Source organism: Myxine glutinosa, chromosome 7 (genome assembly GCF_964187855.1).
Source record: "Myxine glutinosa chromosome 7, kmMyxGlut1.1, whole genome shotgun sequence".
Lineage (NCBI taxonomy): Eukaryota > Metazoa > Chordata > Myxini > Myxiniformes > Myxinidae > Myxine > Myxine glutinosa.
In genome coordinates, this window is record NC_136267.1 from 23,139,759 (window position 1) to 23,164,796 (window position 25,038).

The following is a 25,038-nucleotide window of genomic DNA, read 5'->3' on the forward strand; positions in this document are numbered from 1 at the left end:
TTAGGTTGTAAAATGCCTTTAAATGTCAACACCATGCAGAGAAACATCTCTTTGTGATACTGTTAACCTCTTTGATCCTTATAGTTGTATGTTTGTGTCTGGGTATATGACTGTTGTATATAATATGGTATCATCTGAATCAATATATTTTTCCAATACAGCACTGTAGAAGTCAAATCAATTTTCAGTGCCTATAGAAAGTCTACACCCACGCTTCAAAATTTTCACCCTTTGTTGCCTTATAGCCTGGAATTAAATTGCATTGAATCAAACTTTTTCCACCTTTATCTACACATCGTAACAAACAACTTCCAAGTGAAAAATAATTCTACAAATTTCAGAAAATTAATTTAAATTACAACCGAGAATATCTTAATTTTTTATAGCACACCTTGATTGGGCAATATTTGCTCATTCTTCTGTACAAAACTGTTCAAGCTCAGTGAAGTTGCGTGGGGAGCATTGACGAACAGCAATCTTCAAGTCATGCCACAGATTTTCGATTGGATTTAGGTCGGGGCTCTGACTGGTCTACTAAAAAAACCAAAAAAAAAACCTTTAGAGGCCATTTTCCCCGCAGAGCAGGGGTTTGACCTTTTTTGGGCACCGTGGTCCCTTTTTTGAAGCAATGTTTTACGGCCGGATGCCCTTCCTGCCGCCAACCCTGTTAGTCGCCTCTTGCGACCCACAGGGAATTACCAGTGAACTGGTACTCAATTTGCCGACCTCAGAAGGATGACAGGCTGAGTCGACCCCCCTGGCGTTAATTCAGCGATTGACCGGGATTCGAACACAGGTTTGCTAGGATCCAAAGCTGGAGGGTAGAACGCCACTGGACACTGACTGACTAAGTCGACAATCTGACCAGTCGACAGTCTGACTGGGCCACTCGAGGACATTTTTCTTTTCGTTCCACAGTCACTCCAGTGTAGCTTTGTCTGTGCGCTTCGGTTCGTCGTCATGCTGAAAGGTGACTTTCTGTCCCAAATTCAGCTTTCTTGCAGAGGGCAGCAGATTTTCCTCTCGGATTTTTCTGTATTTTGCTCCATCCATTTTCCTTTCTATCCTGACAAGTGTCCCAGTCCCTGCTGATGAGAAACATCCCCATAACATGATGCTGCCACCACCATGCTTCACAGTAAGGATGGTGTTCTTTGGGTGAAGTGCTGTGTTGGGTTTGCGCCAAACATATCGTTTTGCATTTATGCCAAAAAGTTCCATCTTGGTTTCTTCAGACCACAAAACTTTTTTCCACATTGCTTCAGAATCTCTGGAGTGTTTTTTTGCATACCGCAAATGGGACTCAAGGTGGGCTTTTTTGAGTAATGGCTTCCTTCTTGCCACCCTACCATACAGCCCCACCAACAGGGAAAAAATGATGGGCATATGTCAGCCATCATTCATTATCTGTGTGCTAAGTTTTAATAACATCAGTCAATGGATGTCCGAGAGATGCTTGAGGATGTGTTCATCATCTGTTTTTTTTACAACTAAAATGGCCATCAGTCGGCAATCTTTGATCACATCACGAAACAAAATGATGTGCATATGTGTACTATCATGTGTTGTATTTGTGCCAAATGTGAGCATGACTGGCCTATACATCTCCGAGGTGGTATGGTTTCCGACAGACGAGACCAAATCCGTAAGCCCCTGTTTCGGACTAAGTCCAACAGGGGCTAATAATCATCTTCAGCCGGCGTATTTCCCAGCTACCGTTCTCAATGCCAATGACTGGTACAATCCAACAGAGTTTAACTCAGGACAACCATTATTCAAAGAAAAATGGAGGATGGTTTCACATGATCATTTCTTGTGATCATCCCTAGCTTGTCGTTTTGCATTAAACAAGAAGTTTTTACTACTTGTTTTATGACTATTGTGGGATTAACCATCACTGGATCACAAGCTGGTGACGACACGTCATCGGCTCATGAGAAAGTTATAGTCCGGCCATCTTTTGGAGTCTATACTCCGAGCATACGACAGGACATCAACTGCCGGGTGTAGTTGCATCCTGTCTGGCGGTTGCCATCCACTCAACGATACATCCACCATTATTTTTTTTCCAATTACTCATGGTTTGTGATTCCTGTACACATATCACTTCTTGTATATCGAATCGTAATGATATGAATCCTGTAGATTGTAGAAGATCATCAAATAAACACACCTATCTATTACCATGGTGAGCCACTGGAAGACGTTCAATCTCTTGGAAGTTCTCGGCCTCATCACCAGTCACAATCTCTCCTGGGATAATCATATAGCAAGTCTGGTCTCAGATCCTCCATCGTTGAAAGTCACCTGATCTGCACTGTCTCTGGCTGTCCCAGGCCGACTGTCTGTGGGTGCGATCGTCACTGTAGCCCTACTGTCATTATCTCCCCGTGTTGTCCTTCTCGTCTCAAAATATAGAGAAACGTGTTTGGTTTAACTTATTCCAAACACACCAGAGCTGCCGTTTTAATTTGTGAGCACAGCATGTGCTGTGTGAGAATATTGTGAAGAGGATGACACCTGCAGTACTGCTGTTCATCATGCTCCAAAATCTCCATTTTTACCTCCGCCACCAAAGGTGGATGGAAGTTATGTTTTCAACCCTGTCTGTCCGTTTGTCTGTTTGTCTGTGAACAAGATATCTCAAAAAGTTGTCGACGGATTCGGACGAAATTTGGCAGAGAGGTAGCGAATGCGACAAGGACAACATGATTATATTTTAGTGAGGATTCGGATCCGGCTACTAGAATTCTTTAAGTGATTCTTCACCATTGGGAGATAGGGCTAAAAACGATACATAGCAGGATATCTCAAAAAGTTATGAATGAATTCGGACGAAACTTGGTGGACAGGTTGGGTGTCTGACAAGGGGGATTCGATTCGATTTTGGTGAAGATCTGAATATAGATTTGTATATGAGAATTATTTAATTTTTTAAATGATTCTTCACCATTGAGAGATAGGGCTAAAACCAACATATAGCAGGATATCTCAAAAAGTTATGAATGAATTCGGACGAAACTTGTTGGACAGGTTGTGTGTGTGACAAGGAGGAAACGATTCAATTTTGGTGAAGATCTGGATCCGGATCCGGCTAGTATAATTTTTATAGTGATTCTTCACCATTGGGAGATATGGTCAAAAAACGATATACAGCAGGATATGTCAAAAAGTTGTGGACGGATGATTTTGATGAAATGTGATTCTGTATTGTGATTTTCTGGTCTACTCTGGGATACAAAACGTAAACTGTCCACCTGGCGGAGGTATGCTCTCTCGTGAGTGTCGTTCTAGTTCAAAAAGTGATGATCCTTGTTGAAATAATTTTTTTGTGTGTACAAGATCGAGGCTTGTGTAAGAGCTAACATTAATCACAAAAAGACAAACTGACACATAAAACATATGATAAAGGGAGCAGGAGACAAGATGGGGAGAGAGAGGGAAGCACACAAGTACAACATTTGAGAACAGGGACATCGGGAGATCTGTGGGAGGGAGAGGGCTTGGGGAGAGGAGGCATAGGAAATGGGGAGGGGGGTTGGGAGAGGTGAAAATACACATGGAGACTGTTTGAAACACATGAAAAACACTGCTACGACTTCCAGGAAAGAAGTCGGTATTTCAAAAAAGTGGATCTGGGTTGAATTAGCGGGGGTAGAAAAGATCAAGGTTTTGGATGGCGGAAGATAAGAGATGGTGGTGAACAGCTGTTTCAAAGACTTGGAGGGAGGATTGGGATTGAAGAGAATGAGTTGTTTTTATTTTCTACATTCCGGAATGAGTTGAGAGAATGAGTTGTTGAACAACTTTTCTTCGCGGGATTAAATTTGAAATCCTATCTCTGGGGCCATTTTCTTTGGCATGCAAAGCCTTCTTGTACCTCTCTGCACTCTGCCAACCTTTTGATCTTAACTCACACCGATATATATATATATATATATATTGCTGGTACTGTTATTCCCACAGTCCAAATATCAAGAAGAACCGGACAAAGGAAAGCAAAAGGGCTGGTCAGGAGGTGGTTTTGCTGTCGTGGGTGAACGTGCAAAAGCTGGTCAGCCCAATGCCACTGATGGGTATAGTCACAGCTTGCCACGACGGGCAGTTGAGCCTGACTCTGGAGATTGGCGAAGGACACGTCTGGAACAGCAGCAGCAACAGCTTGTTGGAGGTGAGTCGCAGATTACATTTAACGATAATTTATACATAATTGAGTATGTGTATGTATGAATACTTCAGAAAGTATTCACACCCCTTGACTTTTTTCACATTTTGTTGTATTACAGCCTGAATTTTAAATGACTTAAATTGAGATTTTCTGTCACTGATCTAACCACAGCACCCCATAATTAATGTCAGTGAATTCTTTTTATTTTTAGAAATTTTTATAAAACAATTAAAAACTAGAAAGCATGCGAAAATGCAAAGCCCGTCCGCGTCCGTTTGTATTCAGTTGTCTTCTTTGTCTTCTGCATGCTCAAAATAATGAAAATAGTTTTAAAATATACAAAATTGATGATTGATGATTTTATGCAGCCTTGACATTTGAGCTTTAGATCTAAAAAAGACAATCGACTCCTACCTTTTGATTACTGAACCAATTCAGTGACCCGATATGCAAATTCCTGAAATCTCAGGTCAATTGGGTGTAAATTTGTGATTTTACGCAACCTTCACCTTTGACCTTTTGATCTAAAACACACAGACACACAGAAGTGATTACAATACCCCCCCATGTCCTGCTGTGCATGGGATGTACGGGATAATGAAAAGCTGAAATGTCTAAAGTCAATAAGTATTCAACCCCTTTGTTATGACACTCCAAAATGAGCTCAGGTGCATCCAATTTCCTTAGATCATCCTTGAGATGTCTCCACAACTTGATTTGAGTCCATCTGTGGCCAAGTATATTGATTGTTTAGAAAATTATTTCGAAACATTTTATAGAAATGAAAACGGAAACACACCTTTCTATATAATGTCCCACAGTTGACAGTGCATGTCAGAGCAGAAACTCTACCATGAAGTCCCAGGAACTGTCCGTAGAACTCTGAGATAGAATTGTGAGGAGGCAAAGATCTGGGGATTGCGATTTACACACTCGCCATCCATCTTGACAGAGCTTGAGCAAATCTGCAAGGACGAATGGGAGAAACTCCCCAAATCCAGATGTGCAAATCTGGTACCGACATACCCAAGAAGACTCGAAGCTGTAATCGCTGTCAAAGGCGCTTCTACGAAGTATTAACTCAGCGGGTTGAATACTTATGTAAATTAGATATTTTTTCTATTTAATTTCCAATAAATTTGTAAAAATATCTAAAAACATGTTTTCACTTCGTGATTATGGGGTATTTTGAGAAGGTTGGTGACAACATTTTTGAATTTAGGCCATTTTAAATTTAGGCTGCAACAACAAAATGTGAAAAAGTCAAGGGGTGTGAATACTTTCTGAAAGCACTGTAAATATATCTATTCATTTATTAATGGTGCCATCTGTATGGAACCGCCTTTAGAGGCCATTTTCCCCGCAGGGCAGGGGTTGGCCTTTTTCGGGCACCGTGGGCCCCTTTTTTGAAGCAATGTTCTATGGTCGGATGCCCTTCCTGCCGCCAACCCTGTTAGTCGCATATTGCGACATACAGGGAATTACCAGTGAACTGGTACTCAATTTGCCGACCTCGGAAGGATGACAGGCTGAGTCAACCCCCCTGGCGTTAATTCAGCGATCGACCGGGATTCAAACTCAGGATCCTAGGATCCCAAGCCGCACCCTAACAGCTAAGCCAACACCAGGCTCGGTGCCATGTGTATGGCATCTATCTATAATTCCAGTAATCTCTGTGTGTTTGTTTGTACGTTTGTTTGTCTGTGACCGCTGTTTCTCGACAACCACGGGTCCGATATACTTTAAACTTGCCAGGTATATTGCTGGGGACCCGAGGATGTGCCTTTTCAAGGTTTCATATTAATCGGACAATTACTTACCGAGCTATGTCCAAAAAACGATTCAACCAATCAGAGAGCAGCGAGCTATCGCGTGTGCCGAACGTGGCGAACACACTCTGCCTCGGATGGCACATTTGAGAGCGTATTCATTTATTTCACGTTTGCAAACTATGTTGGCGCTATGTTGGCGTTAAACTATGTTTTAAAACTAATAAAAACCATTTCATGTAAATAGAGGGGGGGGGGGGGGATTGTCACTGTACTCGCAAGCCGTTCGCCGTTCGCTTTGGCGTTGCGAATGAACCAAAACATTTCATGAACCAAACCATTTCATGTAAAGCGTTCGCCGTTCGCTTTGGCGTTGCGAATGGACCAAAACATTTCATGGACCAAACCATTTCATGTAAATAGAGGGGGGGGGGGGGGGTTGTCACCGTACTCGCACCCACGTACCCACGTACCCACGTACGGGCATTGCACCCACGTACGGGCATGCCCTAGTAATTAATAATCCAGAATACTGACAGTTTAACAAATACATTGTCATTTGTCCAGCATGTATAATCCTTTGGGTTATTATATAAGTAAATACAACCTTCTGATGAAAATTGATTCAGATTCATTCAATATCATTCCGTCTCCTAGTTAAATGAGTACATTTATGTCAATTGATAAGAAGTATAATAAAAAGTGAGAAAATGTGTCATTGGGATAAAGGAAGTCATAAAACCCAACATTGTCTGCAGAGGAAGGTATACTTCCTTACTGGATTGTTGACAACTTTAGCCAACTCCATTCTGCAGGCCATGGTCAGAGAGAGGTGCATGAACCTGCTCGGAGTGCGGTGGTGAGTGGTTATAGTGGAGGAGGGGACAGACGTATGGAAGCAGCCCAGACCCACACTGGTTTTCCATACTATGGAGGTGGTACTCCTCCAGGATATTACCACCCCAACGGTGCAGGTTCGTAATTTGTCTCTTTTCCAATGATGATTTTATGGTTGGTTACAGGGACAATTTTCTCATTATTGCAGAGAATAATTCGATATCTGCGATCACAAAGCGATCACCAAGGGTAAGCCCACGATCCAATGATGGCCATGTTTTTTTTCGGACCGCCACATTACCTTGACTTTCAACATTTATGGAAGGAGGTTCAATATAGAAAATGTGTCCCCATCCACAGTCTATCCATAAAACTCACCATCATACTAAAATACGCCATTTGTGTCTGTCTGTTTGTCTGTCTGATGAATTTTTGATGCCAATACATTCCGTCCTTACTTATCCAATCTTAACCAAACTTGACAGGATGACGAAGGGTTACATAATAAAGGTTGTAGTGCATTCATTTGCCCCCTTCCCCAAGGTTTTTTCTCCCTCGAGCGGGTTTTCCCCACCATAGGGCAAAATGGAGAAGATTGTCATGGGGACCGCAAGGCTAACCCCCGCTCTAGCAGGGAAAATGGCCTTTAAAATGCATGTTGTCGTTGTTGTTGTATTTAACCCCTGACTATCTCTTCTCCTTCTCCCTCCTTTTTGCTTTGAATATTTCCCTATTGATTCTTGTTTTTTGCAATTGTTTTTATGTTTTGCTATGCATTATGTTTTGCACTCTGTCAAAGCGTCTTTGGGCTCCCTGAAAAGCGCTATATAAAATAAATGCATTATTATTATTATTATCATTATTGCCGCCAATGGGGTTGCGTGTTGAGGTGTATATCCATGTTAAGTTAGCTTTATCGTGGCATTTTTCCAAGGCTGCTTCGAATAACAAAACTAACAAATAATAGCGTAATATTAATGTTATTACAAAATAATATTAATATCAATAATATCTCACCTCCCCAAGGTGTTTTTCCTCGATGAACAAACGTCGAGTCAACTTTTATAAATAGCTTACCATGGTGTTCCCATGGGAGCAACGGCCCAACGGCCTCTACCAGAGGTGAATATATTATAAACCACAAAAACATATGATTAGCTTTTTAAACAGTCGCTAATGTTGTTTATAACACTAAACAAAGAAATTTGGAGGAATCCTGACATTCGTGAGGTAAGTTTTACTTTCAGAACTGTAATCTATATACCCCACAAGGGTTGGGGAAATAACATGACCCTTCCTGTCACTAAAGTGGCGTTTTTCATAGCTGCCTTTTTGAAACCCACCAATTAAGGTTTTGTTTTGAAAACCACCAATTTTCCTGCTGTTTAACATGAAACTGAAAGGGAGGAAGCCCAGACTAAGCAGCCCGGACAAAGCCCAGACTAACGTGTGCTCATTGACTAAGCAGCTAGCTAGCGCTTTCCAAACCAGCCGTTCCTTAACGGTTTTCAATGGTGTGCTTGCTCGAATGCTTAAACCACTTAGCGATCTCTCCACAAGAAACTTGGTAAATGAACACACACCCAATGTTCTTGAGACCCGACCATAGATCGACTGTAATCTATATACCCCAAAGAGGAATGACCCTTCCTGCCGCTCCCATAGTGAACGGGTGTACTAGTCATGAAAATTGGAGGGGAATTATTCAAGATATGGTCAAAAAGGTTTTTGTTTTTTTGTTGGGTCACAATCTGAAAAAGTGGGTCAAGGACTGGAAAACAAATATCAGGTGAACAACTTCAGTGCAGGTACACTATTATGATGCAAGAACATCTTGGAAGGCCAGCCGGTCTTTGAGATTCTGCATTGGTAAAATTGGGCGATGACAAAAAACGCATTTTATCTTTCAGACCGCCATTTGACCTTGACCTATAACCCGGAGGGGTATGATGTAAATTAAGTGTAATCACACCTTGCTTTAGGGCCAGGCTATATAGAGAGGGCAATTTCATTCTTATCGGATATGACAAATATCCGATTTGTTTTTAGATGCATCTTTTTCAGGAATGGATTCTTTCGTGCCACCTTTCCATAGAGGCCAACTTTTTGAAGGGAACAGGATATTGTTGATTGATGATCACTGACCCCCATCTTGGACATAGAGCCTTGTAGATCTTTCAAAGTCATTGTTGGATTTACAGTGACATCACAAACCAGTTTCCTGCTTGCACGGCTGCTGGGTTTGGGTGGGCGACTTAATCTGTGTAGAATTTTGGGTGGTATGATAAACCTTCCACTTCTTAATGATGGATTTCGCCATACTGAAAGGGATAATGAGCGACTTTAAAATCTTCTTATAACCCTCTCCTGAGCGGTGCTTCTCCATCACTTTATGTCTGACTTCTTTGGAAAGCTCCTCGATTCTTCATGTTTGCCTTGTTGGTTGACCAAGTAAGTTGCCTCTTAAAATTCCTTAGACAAGTGGGGGAGCATAATTTTTAAGTTAAATCACTGATTACATACAGGTGAAACCTATGACACTTATTTTGTAACCTTTCAAATAAGTAATTTTCTCTTGAAGTGGTTTAGGGTTCATTAGACAAAGTATTCAAATACTTATACAACTGAGAATCATGTGATTTCCTCTGTTAATCGAACTTATTTACATGTTATCTGCATTTTTTGGTTTTATCCCTTTGGAGTAGTTTGTGAAGAGTCTTTATATTAGGGTTTGATTTGAAAGCATCATGAAATAAGCCCAGGTGTCATCAAAATGTAAAAACTTTGGAGGGGGGTGAAAACTTTTGCAGGTCACTGTACCCATGGAATGAGCAGTACGGCATCCCTACAATCCATTATATCGGATGAATGGATGATGACAATGATGATGATGACGTCTCCACTGACCACATGAGGTTAACTCTTACCATCTGTTTGTTATCCCTATTAGGTTACCAACAGGCTGCCATTGACCACCAACAGCGGCTTGTGGGAATAGCCTCACATGCCGGGCAGCCCACTGTCCCTATTCCAGTCCATCTGCATGGACCAGGGGTGAGCTGGTTAAAATACACCATTCCCCAAGACCCTTATTCACCACTGCTATCTCACCATCAACCATGATATCCAAACTCCTCAATCCTGGCCATTACTCTGAGATCTAAGAACTAAATATAATATAGACTGGACTTTAATACTGAGATGGGGCATTGCCACGTGATTTTGTGGAGGCAATCAGGGAATCTTAAACTTTGCAAGCATTTTTATATTGCCGGTGTCGGATTTACAGTGATAACAATACACGTGATGGTTTTGTATGGTGGAATACTTGCATTTGGATAGAATCTACAAAACTGCTGTGGAGAAACATGACTTCGGCGCAAAAAAAGTCTTAAAAATGAGCGTCCGCTGGGGCCCAGAGAAATTGTTTGGCATGGTTGGAACTTCTCGGGAAAAAAAACTTTAAACCTTGGTCTCTGGGCGAACTGAAAATAAAAAAGAGGGTCACATGAGTGAAATTATGACAGCTGTTTGAAAAGTTCACATCACTTTGGACCACCGTGTATATGGTATGACGGTGGTATGGCTGCTGGATGGCAAATAGAGGCTAGCCCAGGGAGGTCGAGGACTTGGAGGTCTTGGGCAGCCAAATGATTGGCTCTTGAGAGAGGAGGCAGGCAGCTATAAAATGCGTGAACCAGACAGATAGAGAGGATGTCAAGAGACAGAGGAAGTCTATCAAGGAGAGGAGGCACTGGTGAAGTCACTGGGATCGCATCAACCTATCGCTTCGTATTACTACCCTGATCATAGGGAGATAGATGGGGAGTAGGGGATGGGTATTCACACACAAACACACAGGCACATACGCGGGTGCGGAATTTTGACCGCAGGAGGTCATTTGGCCAATCAAGCTTTCGCTGCATCAACACCACATTCATTAAATGACACAGTTTATCCACTTAAATTCACTGGAGGGGTCGGGAGGGAGGGGGAGGTTGTGGGTTTTGTGGTAGGGAGGGGGGGGGGGGGGGGTTGGAGAACACTCTAGAAGGCTCAGTGTTCATGGGACCTTCATCTCATCTTGCTTTACAAGACACCTGCTGCCACTGATATGTAAAAAATATCTGTATAATTGAATTGGCAGAGTGCTTATTGCATTATTCTATTGTTCGTTGCTCTTGCTCACGTCCTTGGATATCCTTTGATGTGATAGAATATTCTATTGCATCCTTGGGTATCCTTAGATGTGATACAATGTTCGATTGCATAATAATTGGATGTAACAGCTTTCTCCCTCAGCTGTTGAATAAAAAAAGTAATTTTAATGAAGTTTAAAAGTGTCCCCAGGGTGAATTGGAGAAAATGTTCAAACTGGGTGAAGATTTTTCTTTTTGTGCCATTTTCATTAAATCGAGTAAAATCTCCCACATTTGATCATGGTAGGACTAAGTGGATGACTTTCTCTTTTTGGAAACATGATTTTATGTAAAAAAAAAAAAAAAAGTAGGTGACTTATAACGGCTCACCATCAATAAAATAAAATAAAAAACTTTCCCATAAAGGGAATAATGCAATAATACAACAAAACAAACAAATTACAGATTGTGTTGTCGCGTGACTCCCTCTTGGATAATACCGGGTTCGTTACGGATAGCCAAAGCAAGCTTTTAAACTCCGAAGGCGATGCCCAAATGCGGATTTCACTATATATGCGTGGGAGGAAGATAGAAGAAGAGGAGGCTGAAGCTTACCTGTCGCGATCCCGCCGGGCAGTCTTCAAACCTGCGGAAAATAACTCACACGAAAACGGATTTAATATGTACAAAAATAAACAGGTTTATTAAACGGAATGCTGGTAACAAGAAACGCGACGGTAAATCAAATTCCTAATCGGGACGTCCCCACACCAGACCTGTAACACAGACGAAGGGAGAAAATAATGTTGTGATTTGTTGTGCACTCGCTCAACTCGCTCGGTACATCGTCAGCAATCGTCCAGGCCAAGCACGCAGTCCCGACGCGGCTCCGGTGTTGGCGGGAAATCGTTCGTCGTTTGGCGCACGCGTACAAAGTCAGGCCTCCGTTGGCAGGAACGTCAAGGCACAAGAGGAAGATGCGAGGGGCGAGGAAGGGCAAAATGCAGGCGTGAAGGGCAAACAGCAAGAGTCCAGGGTCAACGAGCAATGGCAGAGGGCAAGAAGAGAAGAGAGACAAAATGTCGGCCAGGGAGTTCTTTTATCGGTCGTCTCGTAATGTCACCGGCGCTTCTCCTCCACTCAGCGCAGTCCAACACTACCTTGTCCAGTTCTCCACCTATCAGCTCGCAGTCCGCCTCTGACGTCAGCGGTGGTCTTTGCCAATCGGCGCACTGCTTACTGCTCCTTCTTCTTTCCCCAATCGATGAGTCCTTCTTGCTCCGCCCTGGCCAATCAGCGAGTCCCTTCTTACCCCGGCCTTCCTGTTGGTCAACTCCCGCCCAATCACTCCCTCCTGGGCGTGGCTCTCGGCCCGCCTGAGCTATGTGTGCTTGCCAGGCGGGATTGTTAGACCTGGTGCTTGATGCCAAGCTTCCGGTTGGGTTTTATTGTTATTTATGTTGTAATGGCCATTCTCACTAGTGTCTACGGTGCGGTGCCAAATGAGACAAAGGATACATCACATAGGGTAAGACTTACAAGGGATAATTTACCCTTATGCCCTAATCTAGTTAACATGCCCCGCCCCCTCATGACGGGGACCAATATACAACTTAATCCGACATTCGGCTAAACGGGGCCTCTACTTATTACATGGGTGGTTCTTCTTCTTCACGACAGTCGGAGCATGATACCTACACAAATCTACCTGACTCTACATATCACTACCCCCACAAACATAATAGTATTAATTTATTTGATCACTAAACAATTATTTATTCAATCTTCGACCCCAAAAGACCTACGTTTGAACCTGTAGAGACTTCTTTGTAAATAATTAAATATATATATTTGGATTGTTAGTTGCAGTGTTTTTATTAACGCTTTTCGAAATATTTATGAAATTACCTATCCACGTTATTAACTTGTGTTTATAGTATTGGATTTTTCATTCGTCTAGGAAAAATACAAACGAGTTTAGATCTGATATATCATTGGATGTACTATATCAAGCTGCATAAGCTGGAGTTTGATGATTGCGAATTTTAGGAAAAATGTATAATTGTTGAGAAATTCCAAAATGGCTGCACTAAGTTATACAGAGAAGATATATGAACAGAAGGAGCAAAACAGCATAGATGGCTTTGGTGATTCAGGGCTGATAATGCAGACAAGAGTCAACTGGCTTCCCTGCTGTCGGTCACTTGCAGCAAATCAGTGGGATGGAAGGCCCTAAAAATGCTCTTTCGAAGAAAGAAAGTTGTTTGAAATGTATTGCAAGGCAAAATGTCTAGCCAAGCCCTTCCTATTGCGTGTGTATATGTCCCAGCAGCGCTCCTACCGTGCCCTGTACGATTACACAGCAGCAGATGACGACGAAGTGTCCTTCACGGACGGGGATCTTATTGTGAATGTGCAAGCGATCGATGAGGGTTGGATGTATGGTACGGTGCAGCGCACAGGCCACTCCGGCATGCTTCCTGCCAACTATGTCGAGGCAGTGTGAGATCATTGTACGGTACAAAAAGCTACCCCCTCTGTCTCTCTCTCATATCCTTGACCCTGAGTCAGGTCAATTTTCTGAGCAATGCGCTCTCTCTATCTCTCTCTCTGCTTGTCTATCTGTCTTTTTCTCTGCAGCACTTTTGTTCAGTCTTGCAGGTGCAATGTTTTACGATCCAAAATGAACAACGGCATATCGTACAAAGCCAGAGAGTGCTACAAGCTCGGGTGCGAGTTGATACAATCTTTTTCACCGGGCAACAGTCCAATAAAGAAGGGAATTTCTACTACAGGAATCCTCAAAGTGCAGTTTGTACAATGAGCACACGGTGAGGTTTTGAATAAAGAGAATTGTTATTTCGCTTAATGAAGCAATAAGTCGCATGGTTAATCTACAAAGAAAAAAGCATTGGAATTGTATCTTCAAAGTTTTCTTTCTTGTTGTAAAGAAAGGATAAAGGGTATAAAACTGGAGTGGGAGGTTTTTGCATTTTATTGTATGTGTGCGGTTATAGCAGGAAATGGGAACAAGCTTACAGCAAAGTGTTCACCTGGCCAGTTCATAGATATTTGCTTTGTGGATTTTTCTACATGTAATTTGAACGTTGTTGTTTTTTCTGCTATTGATATTGATATGGTTTTTGCCTTGCAAGGTATAACTAATTTGTCTTTTGCAAACAATACTTTTCTCGCTCTTGTAATTATAGAAAAAGCACATTTGTGTATGCTACAGGTTTGTGCGGTGTACTTTGTTTGCTTTTGGTGCATTTTGTGCATATAACTCATAATAAATGGATACTTAAACCTGTGTCTAAGCATGCAGACAGGTAGACAACAAAAAAGGCATTTCATCCGAATCCATCCACAACAACACCCAACGCTGGCTGGCCAACTACCTATCATGCAGACATTTGTAATTTTTTAACGGCAGGTCATCACGCACACGATACTTTTCGAATGGAGTCCCTCAATGCTCAGTCATTTCCCCAACATACTTTAAAATGTTCATGCATGACATTCCACAACCACCCGAGATCATACAATTAGCCTCATATGCGGATGACAGAACCATCGATGATCGATGATGATGTAATCAACCTCATTGCTACTCAAAGCAACATTAACGCCACCACAGCACAACTTCAACCCTTCCTCAGCACCCTACAAACCTGGCTCACCACCAACACACTAAAAGTAGCCCCCTCAAAATCAAGTCACTCTTCTAACAAAATACACCAAGGAACATAGTACTACACCACGCATCACACTGAACAACATCCCTATTCCACACACACACCAAACAAAAATACTCGGCATCACTTTTAACACATCCATGTCATTCTCAGATCACATCACAAACATTAAAAAAACATCCACACCCAGGCTGAACACACTTCGGGCACTCATAGGCACCGACTTCGCACACCACAAAGAAACATCATCACTGACACACAAACAGTACATTAGATCAGTGATAAACTAAGCCAGCTCAGCTTGGGCCTCCAGCCTATCAAACACACATGTCAACACCCTGCGGACCATTCAAAGCAAAACCCTTCACGTCATCACATGTTGAGCATTAACAACGCCCATCGAGCACCTACACACAGAAAAAAATGCTAAAAATCAAAGACCTCTTCGGCGTGAGAGGTGCACGGTTCCTTGCAACGGCAAATGCAAACCCCAATCACCCATGCCACTACATGTACAACCACCCACAGGCCCCTAGACACATTAAAACTGCACTACAAAGACACCACAGTGACATCCTTTGTAACAACCCCTCAAACAAGGGAAACTACCAAAAAACACATCCACACCCACATCACCATAAACGCAATAAACAACCTGGGCCTGAACAGTATATTGGGCACAAAACCTCCACCCATTGATGACACAGAGAAACTACTCCCCGGGTCTGATTGTGTTCACCTTTCACACCTTCGCTGTGGACACCACCCACAACCTTTACACTGCAAACATAGACTCGATGACACCACTGACGACATCTGCAACCACTGCCAGGCCGCTCCACACACAATAAAATATATCATGGAAGACTGCGCGGTCCTGGCTTCACGTAGGCAAGAGCACAACATCTTGGATGTGAAGGATCTCTGGGTCACTCCTGTGAGATCGATCGGCTATCTCCATGCTGCTGGGCTGTTCAAACAGAACTCTCTGGGGCAACACAATAACAACAACAAAATACACAACACTGAGTATTTTACAATAATTCCATGAAAGCCGTGAAAGTAACCAAAGATGTTGGATTTTTTTTTATTACATTTTTTTTTTTTGGTATTGATTACAAAAAAAACGTTTTTTAAAATGAAAACCCACCCTGTTTCCTCCTCCATCCCATACATTCTCCTTCCCATCTTATCTCCTCTCAAACTCCTCTCGCCCTAACGTCAACCACCCTCGCTCGGTACATCGTCAGCAATCGTCCAGGCCAAGCACGCAGTCCCGACACCTGATATGGCGCTCCTTGACTTGGCCCCTTTCCCTTCCTTTTGTTTCTCTTTTTCCCCTCAATTTAACCCCTTCCTCCCAACATGCATGCAGGTCGTCACTGACCGGAACGACCTGTAAGTTATTGCTCATGTCAGTTTAGTCTAACACACAAATTATCTTATGTAATATATTCTTTATATATATATATATATATATATATATATACATATTTGGTTGTTTTTTTTTGGAAGTCCAAACTGTAGTGGATCCAGAACCTGTGGTACTCCACAAGATGCTCATCCGTTCAAGGTGTCTGGTTGAGGGTCTGAGCACGTTGGACGTTGATTCATGAAAGTCCTTCCAATTTATCAAAACGAAGTTTTCCAGATGAGATCCATCTTGTCTTTCCGTTCTTTTTTTCTTCCTTTATTTTTTTTTTTGTATACAAGAACGAGGCTCGTGAAAGAGCTAACATTAATCACACAAAAAGTCAAACCGACACAAAACACAAAAAACAAGGGGAGCGGCAGACAAGATGGGGAGAGAGGGGGAAGGACACAAACACAACATTTGAGGGCAGGGACATCGGAAGGACTTGGGGGGAGGTGGGAGAGGTATAAAACATATGAACACTGCAAGGACTCTGGGGTGAATTAGCGGGGGTAGAAAAGATCAAGGTTTTGGATGGGGGAAGATAAGAGATGGTGGTGAACAGCTGTTTTAAAGACCTGGAAGGAGGAGTGGGATTAAAGGGAGTGGGGGACTTTGTTCCAGAGGCGGGAGAAAAGGGGAATGAAAGAGTGAAGGTGAGCAGAGAGACTAGATTTTGGCAGTTTAACCATAAGAGGGTTGCAGGCAGATCTTGTGCGACCTGAAGGAATATTGGGGGGACAGAGCACAGAGAGAGCTGGGGGAGCAAGGCCGGTGAGGAGTTGGTAGAAGACAGAAAGACCACCAACCTACCTGCGGTGATTGAGTGAAAGGCCTCCGGAGTTAACTTCATCGCAGGAGATTCCAATGATTCTGAAAGCTTTGGCCTCAGCAGCGTGAAGCCAAGCTAGGTGTGAGGCAGGAGCACCAGCCCAGAGGGGGGAACAGTATTCCATTGAGCTGTGGATGAAAGCCTTGTATGTGGTGAGGAGCTCAGGTGTGCCAAGGAAGGACTTCACACGACGGAGGATGCCCAGTCGGCGACTGGCTTTGGAGGCCAGCTTGGAAATGTGGTTTTCCCAAGAAAGATCATGGCAGATAGTGAGACCCAAAAGCTTGAGCGACAGAACTTCTTGGAGAGGATTGTTGAGAAAGTAGATGGGAGGGTTTTCCGGACATTGTAAGAGTGTGAGATTTGTCAGGATTGAAAGACATGTTCCACTTGTTTGACCAGTCTGTGATTTTGTCCAGGTCTGCAGAGAGTGAGGAGGCTGCAGATTGCCGATCTGAGGGATGAGGAATGGAGCGGCAGATAGTGGAGTCATCAGCAAAGATATAGAGAGGATTTTCCAGAGAGTCGAAGAGATCATTGATTAAGACCAGAAATAGCACAGGGCCCAGAACACTACCTTGGGGAACTCCAGCCAGAACAGGAAGGGGAGATGAGAGAAATCCATTCAGGGCCACACGTTGCCTACGACCAGAGAGGAAGTCCGCAAGACATGAGTGGAGATTTCCATGGATACCATAGGAGGAGAGTTTGGTGAGCAGAGCTGGGTGCCAGACCGTATCGAAGGCACGTGATATGTCAAGTGAGACAGCTCTGATTTCCTGTTTGGCATTGAGGACCTCCATCCATTGTTGAGACAGCAGAAGCAACATGTCCAGAGTAGAATGACCTGGTCTGAATCCAAATTCATGATCAGAGATCAAGCCATTGGAGAAGAGGAAGGATTTGATATCCGAAGCAATGATGGATTTAGTACAGCGGATAAGCTCTCATATTTTAACAAATTGTGCATTTTTTGAGAAAAGCATGAAATTTCTAGCATAGTTAGTATATACCATAAGGTTTATTTTCAGATGTGGAGGGAAGTTAGATTTGACCTCTGAGGACCGTGAGAGGTCAAATCCAAAATGACCGCCAGTCCACCGGGTCTAATGTTCAAACACGCTTATAGGTGTCATTTCCAACTAAATTGGGGATGCCCATTCATTTGGTGATACTTTTGAGATCGTCAGAACTCAAGGACATGCATTTAGGTCACGGTCGAGTTCAAATTACGTTAAATATCTATTTTTATGATACTGCAGTTGGAACTGCTATTGGAAAAAGTTCATTTGAACTTTTAAAACTTAATTTTTTCAGGTACAGGGATAGGTACAGAACACCCATGACCAGAAATGATGAAAAAAAAGTGTTTACACTGCAAGGAATGATGCAATAACCTCTGAAAAAATAACTGTAGTTAACCAAGTATGTCCACCAAAGCTTACATTAAATCAAGTGCAATGATGAAAATTGGTAATGATCTAAATCTAACAGTCTCTGGAACAGAAGCACAGTGCAGTGCACTTGAATGCAGCTTTGGCACACTTGCAGCGTCCAGTGCACCCTTTCTTGCAGCCACAGTCGAACAATTCATAGCACGATTTTGATGCTTCAGGAAGAGTTGTCCAAAGAGGCTGCCACCCAGTTGTCTCCTTTGTCCAGCCCCAGTCAGGTGGGTCTGGCATCTCTGGATCCATGACCAATGCCTGGTTACAACAGTTGGCCTGGTAGCAAGTGCGCTTGATGTGCTGCTTGAGTGTTGCCTGAGTTGGAGGAATGTTCTCTAGAGTTCTACACTTCTGTGTGAAGAGCTGTTTCCTGGCATCATTCACTTCCGTGCTCTCACTGGTTCGGTCGTACATCAGCACCACAAATCGCTCTAGCAGTAACATTGAGCCTTCACTGACCTCACTTGGCATGCCTAGGAGTTCACTGAAAGCATCATTCACCTCTGGGCATCCCCAATTTAGTTGGAAATGACACCTATAATGTTTTTCTACACTATTTGGTTCCAAAATTAAGCGCGTTTGAACATTAGACTCGGTGGACTGGCGGCCATTTTGGATTTGACCTCTCACGGTTCTCAGAGGTCAAATCTGACTTCCCTCCACATCTGAAAATAAACCTTATGGTATGCACTAACTAAGTTAGAAATTTCATGCTTTTCTCATAAAATGCGCAATTTTTGTGTTTATCTGCTGCACTAATTCCATGACTTTGCTGATAATTGGGAGCAGGGTGATTGGTCTGTAGTTGCAAGGATCTGTTTTTGCACCTTTTTTGTGTAAAGCGGTAATGCTTGCTGATTTCCAAGATGCTGGCAGATGACCTTGAGCAAAAGAGAGGGTGAAAAGAACAGAGAGAGGGTGAGATAGAGTGGCAGAGCAGGATTTTAGGACCCGTGGGCTGATGCCGTCTGGTCCAGTTGCAGAATCAGAGTCGAGGATTGATAAAAACTCCTCCACCTTGTCAGGAGAGAAGGACACAGAGTCCAGGAGCAGTTGGGTTCGACTGGGAAAGGTGGGAACAGAGAGAGATGGGTTTGGGACACAAGATTTTGAGGCAAACACAGAGTTGATGCATTCGGCTTTGTCACGTGTGGTGTCAACTGTGTAGCCATTTGAGGTAAGGGAGGGGATGGAGGGGGAACAAACACCAGAAACGGATTTGACCAGACGCCACCAGGATTTGGAATCCTGGTGTTCTGCTTTTCCTGGTTTTGTTTATCCTGGTCCTGGAATTAATGGAATCCTGGTTTTGTTGCTGTTTTTGTTTTTGTCCATTTTTTCCATGTATAATCATACATTGTTGTGGTGCATTGTCGAATTTGTGTCCCTGTGATTGTCTGTCCTACCCACCCAGTCCTCAGCTAATCAGCATGCAAATACTATCTGTGCTATGATGCCGCATGCCAACTTTTCACTTTTCCCTTTCTGATAATTACCTCCGCCACTGAAGGTGGGTGGAGGTTATGTTTTCACCCCTATCTGTTTGTCTGTGATGAAGATATCTCACAAAGTTGTGGACAGATTGGGAAGACGTTTGGTGGACAGTTTAGCTGTGTAACAAGGACGACTTGTTTCGATTTTGGTGAAAATCCGGATCAGGATAATATTAATTTTCAAGTGATTCTTCACCATTGAGAGACTGGGCCAAAAATAATATATGTCAAAGTTGTGGATGGATTTGGACAAAATTTGGTGGACAGGTTGGGTGTGTGACAAAAACAAGCGGATTAGATTTTGGTTCAGGTCCGAATCCAGATCCGGCCTATCAGTGGGATACAAAACGTAAATTGTTCAGCCTGGCGGAGGTACGTGCCCTACCAAGTGCCGTTCCAGTTTTATCTGTGACATGTGGAAAAGCAATCATGTGTTACTACTAAAATAATGCATTTCACTTCATATAACTTTTCAAAAGAAACATCCAACTTTTATGCACAGTTTCGAGAGAAAATGGTAAAAGGGTTGCGATTTAATGAGTAGGCAGACCTTTCCATTTCCATGCAACCACCGCATCTCAAATTATATGAATCATGGATGTAGACTGGATGATTATTTGGATGATTCATATGCTTGTTCAGTGTTGTCTATTTTGTTGTCCTTTTCTTTTCTCTCCACAAGAACGACTTTCATGGAAGACCAAGGTTAAATTGGCAGTGGGGTGGCAGGGCAACATCTGGGCACAACCAGCAAGGGAATAAATGATCAACATAAGGAAGAGAGAGACAGACAGAGAGATAGAGACAGAGACACAGAGACAGACACACCGAGACAAAGACAGAGACAGAGAGACAGAGAGAGGAAACTGAAATCAGCAAGTAATATGGTTGGGCTCGGAAGGGTTAAATGGGGGTCGCAAAGAGCAAGGGTCAGGGTGTAGGATGACAGTGCCTGCTTGAAGTCCTAGAGGGAAGAGTGGGAAGGGATTCCATAGACGGGGAAAGCGAGGTACAAAAAAGCTCAGGATGTTACTCATGTGCAGCATTCCGGTGTAAAAGAAGCCACTACTCAAGAGTTAACAACGCGCTTTTATTTTCCTGCACCAATGAATTGTGCAGTGGATGTTGCAAACAGAATCAGGAAGGGAGTGGGGAAAAGGGAGTAAATAAGGTTCAAGACTAAACCATAAGATTTCCCTTTCGAAGTGTTTCCTGCACACTACAATTCAGAGATTGTTCAAATTACAACAGTGAGATGCCGTACTTTGTAATCAAGTGGATGTCTGTTAAATTGGGGCCCGAGCGAAAGGCAAGACTCCCAACTCATAGTGCTTTAATCATCACATGGTGCTCATTAAATGCTTTTACCTTTACAAGGTGACCAATCAAACCTGTGTGCTGTTGCAATAATAGCCAGCAGCACAAATAAACGCCTGCATTGAGAAACGACTGTGAAATCCACCATCAGCTACATATAGCACATTAGGGTTGTTGATTCAGTACAAGTAATTATACACTACATACAAGTATTTTCCCCATGATAAACAGTGCACTGCAATGCAAAATTCAGTTTGCAGGGCCACTGATGGAGGGTTGAGGATGATTGCAATGAGGCAGAATGGAAAGGGATAGGGTAGTAGGGCAGCGGGTACAGTCTCGCTAAGAGGCCGCAGCAACAGATTCAACGAACAGTGCACTGCAATGCAAAATTCAGTTTGCAGGGCCACTGATGGAGGGTTGAGGATGATTGCAATGAGGCAGAATGGGAAGGGATAGGGTAGTAGGGCAGCGGGTACAGTCTCGCTAACAGGCCGCAGCAACAGATTCAACGAACAGTGCACTGCAATGTAAAATTCAGTTTGCAGGGCCACTGATGGAGGCTTGAGGATGATTGCAATGAGGCAGAATGGGAGGGGATAGGGTAGTAGGGCAGCGGGTACAGTCTCGCTAAGAGGCCGCAGCAACAGATTCAACGAACAGTGCACTGCAATGTAAAATTCAGTTTGCAGGGCCACTGATGGAGGCTTGAGGATGATTGCAATGAGGCAGAATGGGAGGGGATAGGGTAGTAGGGCAGCGGGTACAGTCTCGCTAAGAGGCCGCAGCAACAGATTCAACGAACAGTGCACTGCAATGTAAAATTCAGTTTGCAGGGCCACTGATGGAGGCTTGAGGATGATTGCAATGAGGCAGAATGGAAAGGGATAGGGTAGTAGGGCAGCGGGTACAGTCTCGCTAACAGGCCGCAGCAACAGATTCAACGAACAGTGCACTGCAATGTAAAATTCAGTTTGCAGGGCCACTGATGGAGGGTTGAGGATGATTGCAATGAGGCAGAATGGAAAGGGATAGAGTAGTAGGGCAGCGGGTACAGTCTCGCTAACAGGCCGCAGAAACAGATTCAACGAAAAGTGCACTGCAATGTAAAATTCAGTTTGCAGGGCCACTGATGGAGGGTTGAGGATGATTGCAATGAGGCAGAATGGAAAGGGATAGGGTAGTAGGGCAGCGGGTACAGTCTCGCTAACAGGCCGCAGAAACAGATTCAACGAAAAGTGCACTGCAATGTAAAATTCAGTTTGCAGGGCCACTGATGGAGGCTTGAGGATGATTGCAATGAGGCAGAATGGAAAGGGATAGGGTAGTAGGGCAGCGGGTACAGTCTCGCTAACAGGCTGCAGCAACAGATTCAACGAACAGTGCACTGCAATGCAAAATTCAGTTTGCAGGGCCACTGATGGAGGGTTGAGGATGATTGCAATGAGGCAGAATGGGAAGGGATAGGGTAGTAGGGCAGCGGGTACAGTTTCACTAATACGCCGCAGCAACTGATTCGACGTCATTGTGCTGGGATTGCGTGAAGCGTTCGCTTCTTGTTTCCCTCCCTGAGTGGTGCCTTGAAGTGCTACGTTTCTCGATGTGATGTGATTTGGGAACGATTTACTGCCAGGAGTAGCACAAGGTGTGGATTGGAAAGACAAAGTAGAGAATAGGGTGCGGGATGTTAAAAGGGTTGCTATAACTGCTCGTTGCACTCGTCTTCGCGGAGGAGGACATTCGGAGCTGAATCTGTGGGTGGTCTCGAACCCATGGTGCGCCCATTGGCCAAGTAGCGACATGGAAGTATGCAGAGGCTTTGTGACCGATAGTATCGCCTGGCAACAAACACTCCGGCCACAATTGCCGTGAGCAATACACCCAGGATGAACAGCAGTCCCACCACCGACGAGCCGCTTGACGCACCTGCGGCATTCGGCAATAGATTATATGTTGGAGGCCATTGTTATCTACAATTACATGGGACTTGATCAATTAATATTGACGAAGAAGCACAAAAAATACACAAGGAATTTGGACGCAGAAGAAGGCCATTTGGCCCATCAAGCCTGCATTACATCTGCATCATATTAATTCCATGTAGTAGTTTATCAACTTAAATTCAATTAGGGAAGAGGGAGGAAGGGTGGAGGAGTAGGCATGAGAGTGATCTGGCTAACACAGGCATCACTAGGGTGTTTTGTCCACAAACATAATGGAAAACAATATATTGTGTGTATATATATATATATAGTCTACACCTCCCTTTCAAAATTTTCACCTTTTGTTGCCTTATATCCAGGAAAAAATATGCATTAAATCAGACTTTTCCACCTTTATTTACACCTTGTAACCCACAACTTCCAAGTGAAAAACAAATTCTACAAATTTCATAAAATTAATTAAAAATACAAAACTAGATTATCTTGGTTGGATAAGTGTCCAACCCCCTGAGTTAATACTGGGTGGAAACACCTTTGACAGCAATTACAGGTGTAAGTCTGTTGGGATAGGTCTCTGCCGATTTTGCACACCTTGATTGGGCAATATTTGCTCATTTTTCTGTACAAAACTGTTCAAGCTCAGTCAAGTTGCGTGGGGAGCGTTGATGGACAGAAATCTTCAAGTCATGCCACAGATTTTCGATTTGATTTATGTTGGGGACAATTATCACTTAAGGACATTTATCCTTTTGTTCCTTAGCCACTCCAGTGCAACTTTGTCTGTGTGCTTCAGGTCGTTGTCATGCTGAAAGTTGAACTTCCGTCCCAATTTCAGCTTTCTTGCAGAGGGCAGCAGGATTTCCTCTAGGACTTTTCTGTATTTTGCTCCATCCATTTTCCTTTCTATCCTGACAAGTGTCCCAGTCCCTGCTGATGAGAAACATCCCCATAACATGATGCTGCCACCACCATGCTCCATGGTAGGGATGGTGTTCTTTGGGTGATGTGCTGTGTTGGGTTTGTGCCAAACGTAATGTTTTGCATTTAGGCCAAGAAGTTCCATCGTGATTTCGTCAGACCACAAAACTTTTTGCCACATGGCGTCAGAATCCCCAGAGTGTTTTTTGCATACCTCAAACAGGACTCAAGGTGGGCTTTTTGAGTAATGGTTTCCTTCTTGCCACCCTACCATACAGGCCAGACTTGTGGAGTGCTTGAGATATTGTTGTCACATGCACACAGTGACCAGTCTTTCCCATAAAGGCCTGTAGCTCTTTCAAAGTTGCCATTGGCCTCTTGGTGGCTTCTCGGATCAGTCTCCTCCTTGCTTGGTTATCCAGTTTGGAAGGATAGCCTGATCTTGGCAGGGTCTTGGTGGTACCATACGCCTTCCACTTCTTAATGATGATCGTCTTGACTTTGCTCCAAGGGATATTCAAGGCCTTTGAAATATTTTTATACCTCTGCCCTGATCTGCGCCTTTTCACAACTTTATCCCAGAGGTATTTTGAAAGCTCCTTGGTGCTAATCGTTGAGTCTTTGCTGTGAAATGCACTACCCAGCAGAGGAAACCTCCAGAAACAGCTGATTTTATCCTGAAATAATCAGAATCACTACAATTTAACATAGGTGGAGGTCATTTAACTTTGTGTGTGATTTTGAAGGTGATTGGTTACACCTGAGCTAATTTACAATTGTTATTACTAGGGCATTGCCCGTACTATATCTATATCTAAAATTATATCCCCCCCCTCTATTTACATGAAATGGTTTGGTCCAAAGCGAACGGCTTGCGAGTACAGTGACAATCCCCCCCCTCTATTTACATGAAATGGTTTGGTCCAAAGCGAACGGCTTCCGGAGTTTGGTAAAGAAATCGCCATCGCGTGCACAAACGCGCAGGAAAGCGAATGAATCGCAAATTCGTTTTTATTAGTTTTAAAACATAGTTTAACGCCAACATAGTTTGCAAACGTGAAATAA

At 43.3% G+C, this 25,038-nt stretch overlaps 2 protein-coding genes across 7 annotated transcripts in view; one reads left to right on the plus strand and one right to left on the minus strand.

Annotated features, from left to right (window-relative positions):
• The window catches only part of LOC137431060 (LIM and SH3 domain protein 1), a 116,184-nt gene extending 101,961 nt beyond the window's left edge, over positions 1-14,223 (plus strand). For 2 of the 4 annotated variants that reach the window (XM_068121950.2, XM_068121952.2), the window contains exons 5-8: positions 3,967-4,171; positions 6,753-6,911; positions 9,725-9,828; positions 13,243-14,223. In XM_068121950.2, coding sequence (XP_067978051.2) covers positions 3,967-4,171; positions 6,753-6,911; positions 9,725-9,828; positions 13,243-13,419 — 645 coding nt within the window. In that variant the 3' untranslated portion in view covers positions 13,420-14,223. The remainder of the gene's footprint in view (positions 1-3,966; positions 4,172-6,752; positions 6,912-9,724; positions 9,829-13,242) is intronic. The other 2 variants (XM_078781369.1, XM_068121951.2) reach the window with 2 other exon arrangements.
• Positions 14,224-20,308: 6,085 nt separating this feature from the next.
• LOC137431059 (macrophage mannose receptor 1) overlaps positions 20,309-25,038 on the minus strand; it is a 234,554-nt gene continuing 229,824 nt past the window's right edge. Inside the window, exons 30-31 of one of the 3 annotated variants that reach the window (XR_013624029.1) lie at positions 21,493-23,038; positions 20,872-21,347 (exon numbers count right to left, since the gene is read on the minus strand). Coding sequence is in view for 2 of the 3 variants with exons in the window: in XM_068121948.2 (XP_067978049.2) it covers positions 22,812-23,038 (227 nt within the window). In the remaining variant the exon portion in view is untranslated. Of the gene's footprint in view, positions 20,533-20,871; positions 23,039-25,038 lie in introns of those variants that run through there. The other 2 variants (XM_068121949.2, XM_068121948.2) reach the window with 2 other exon arrangements.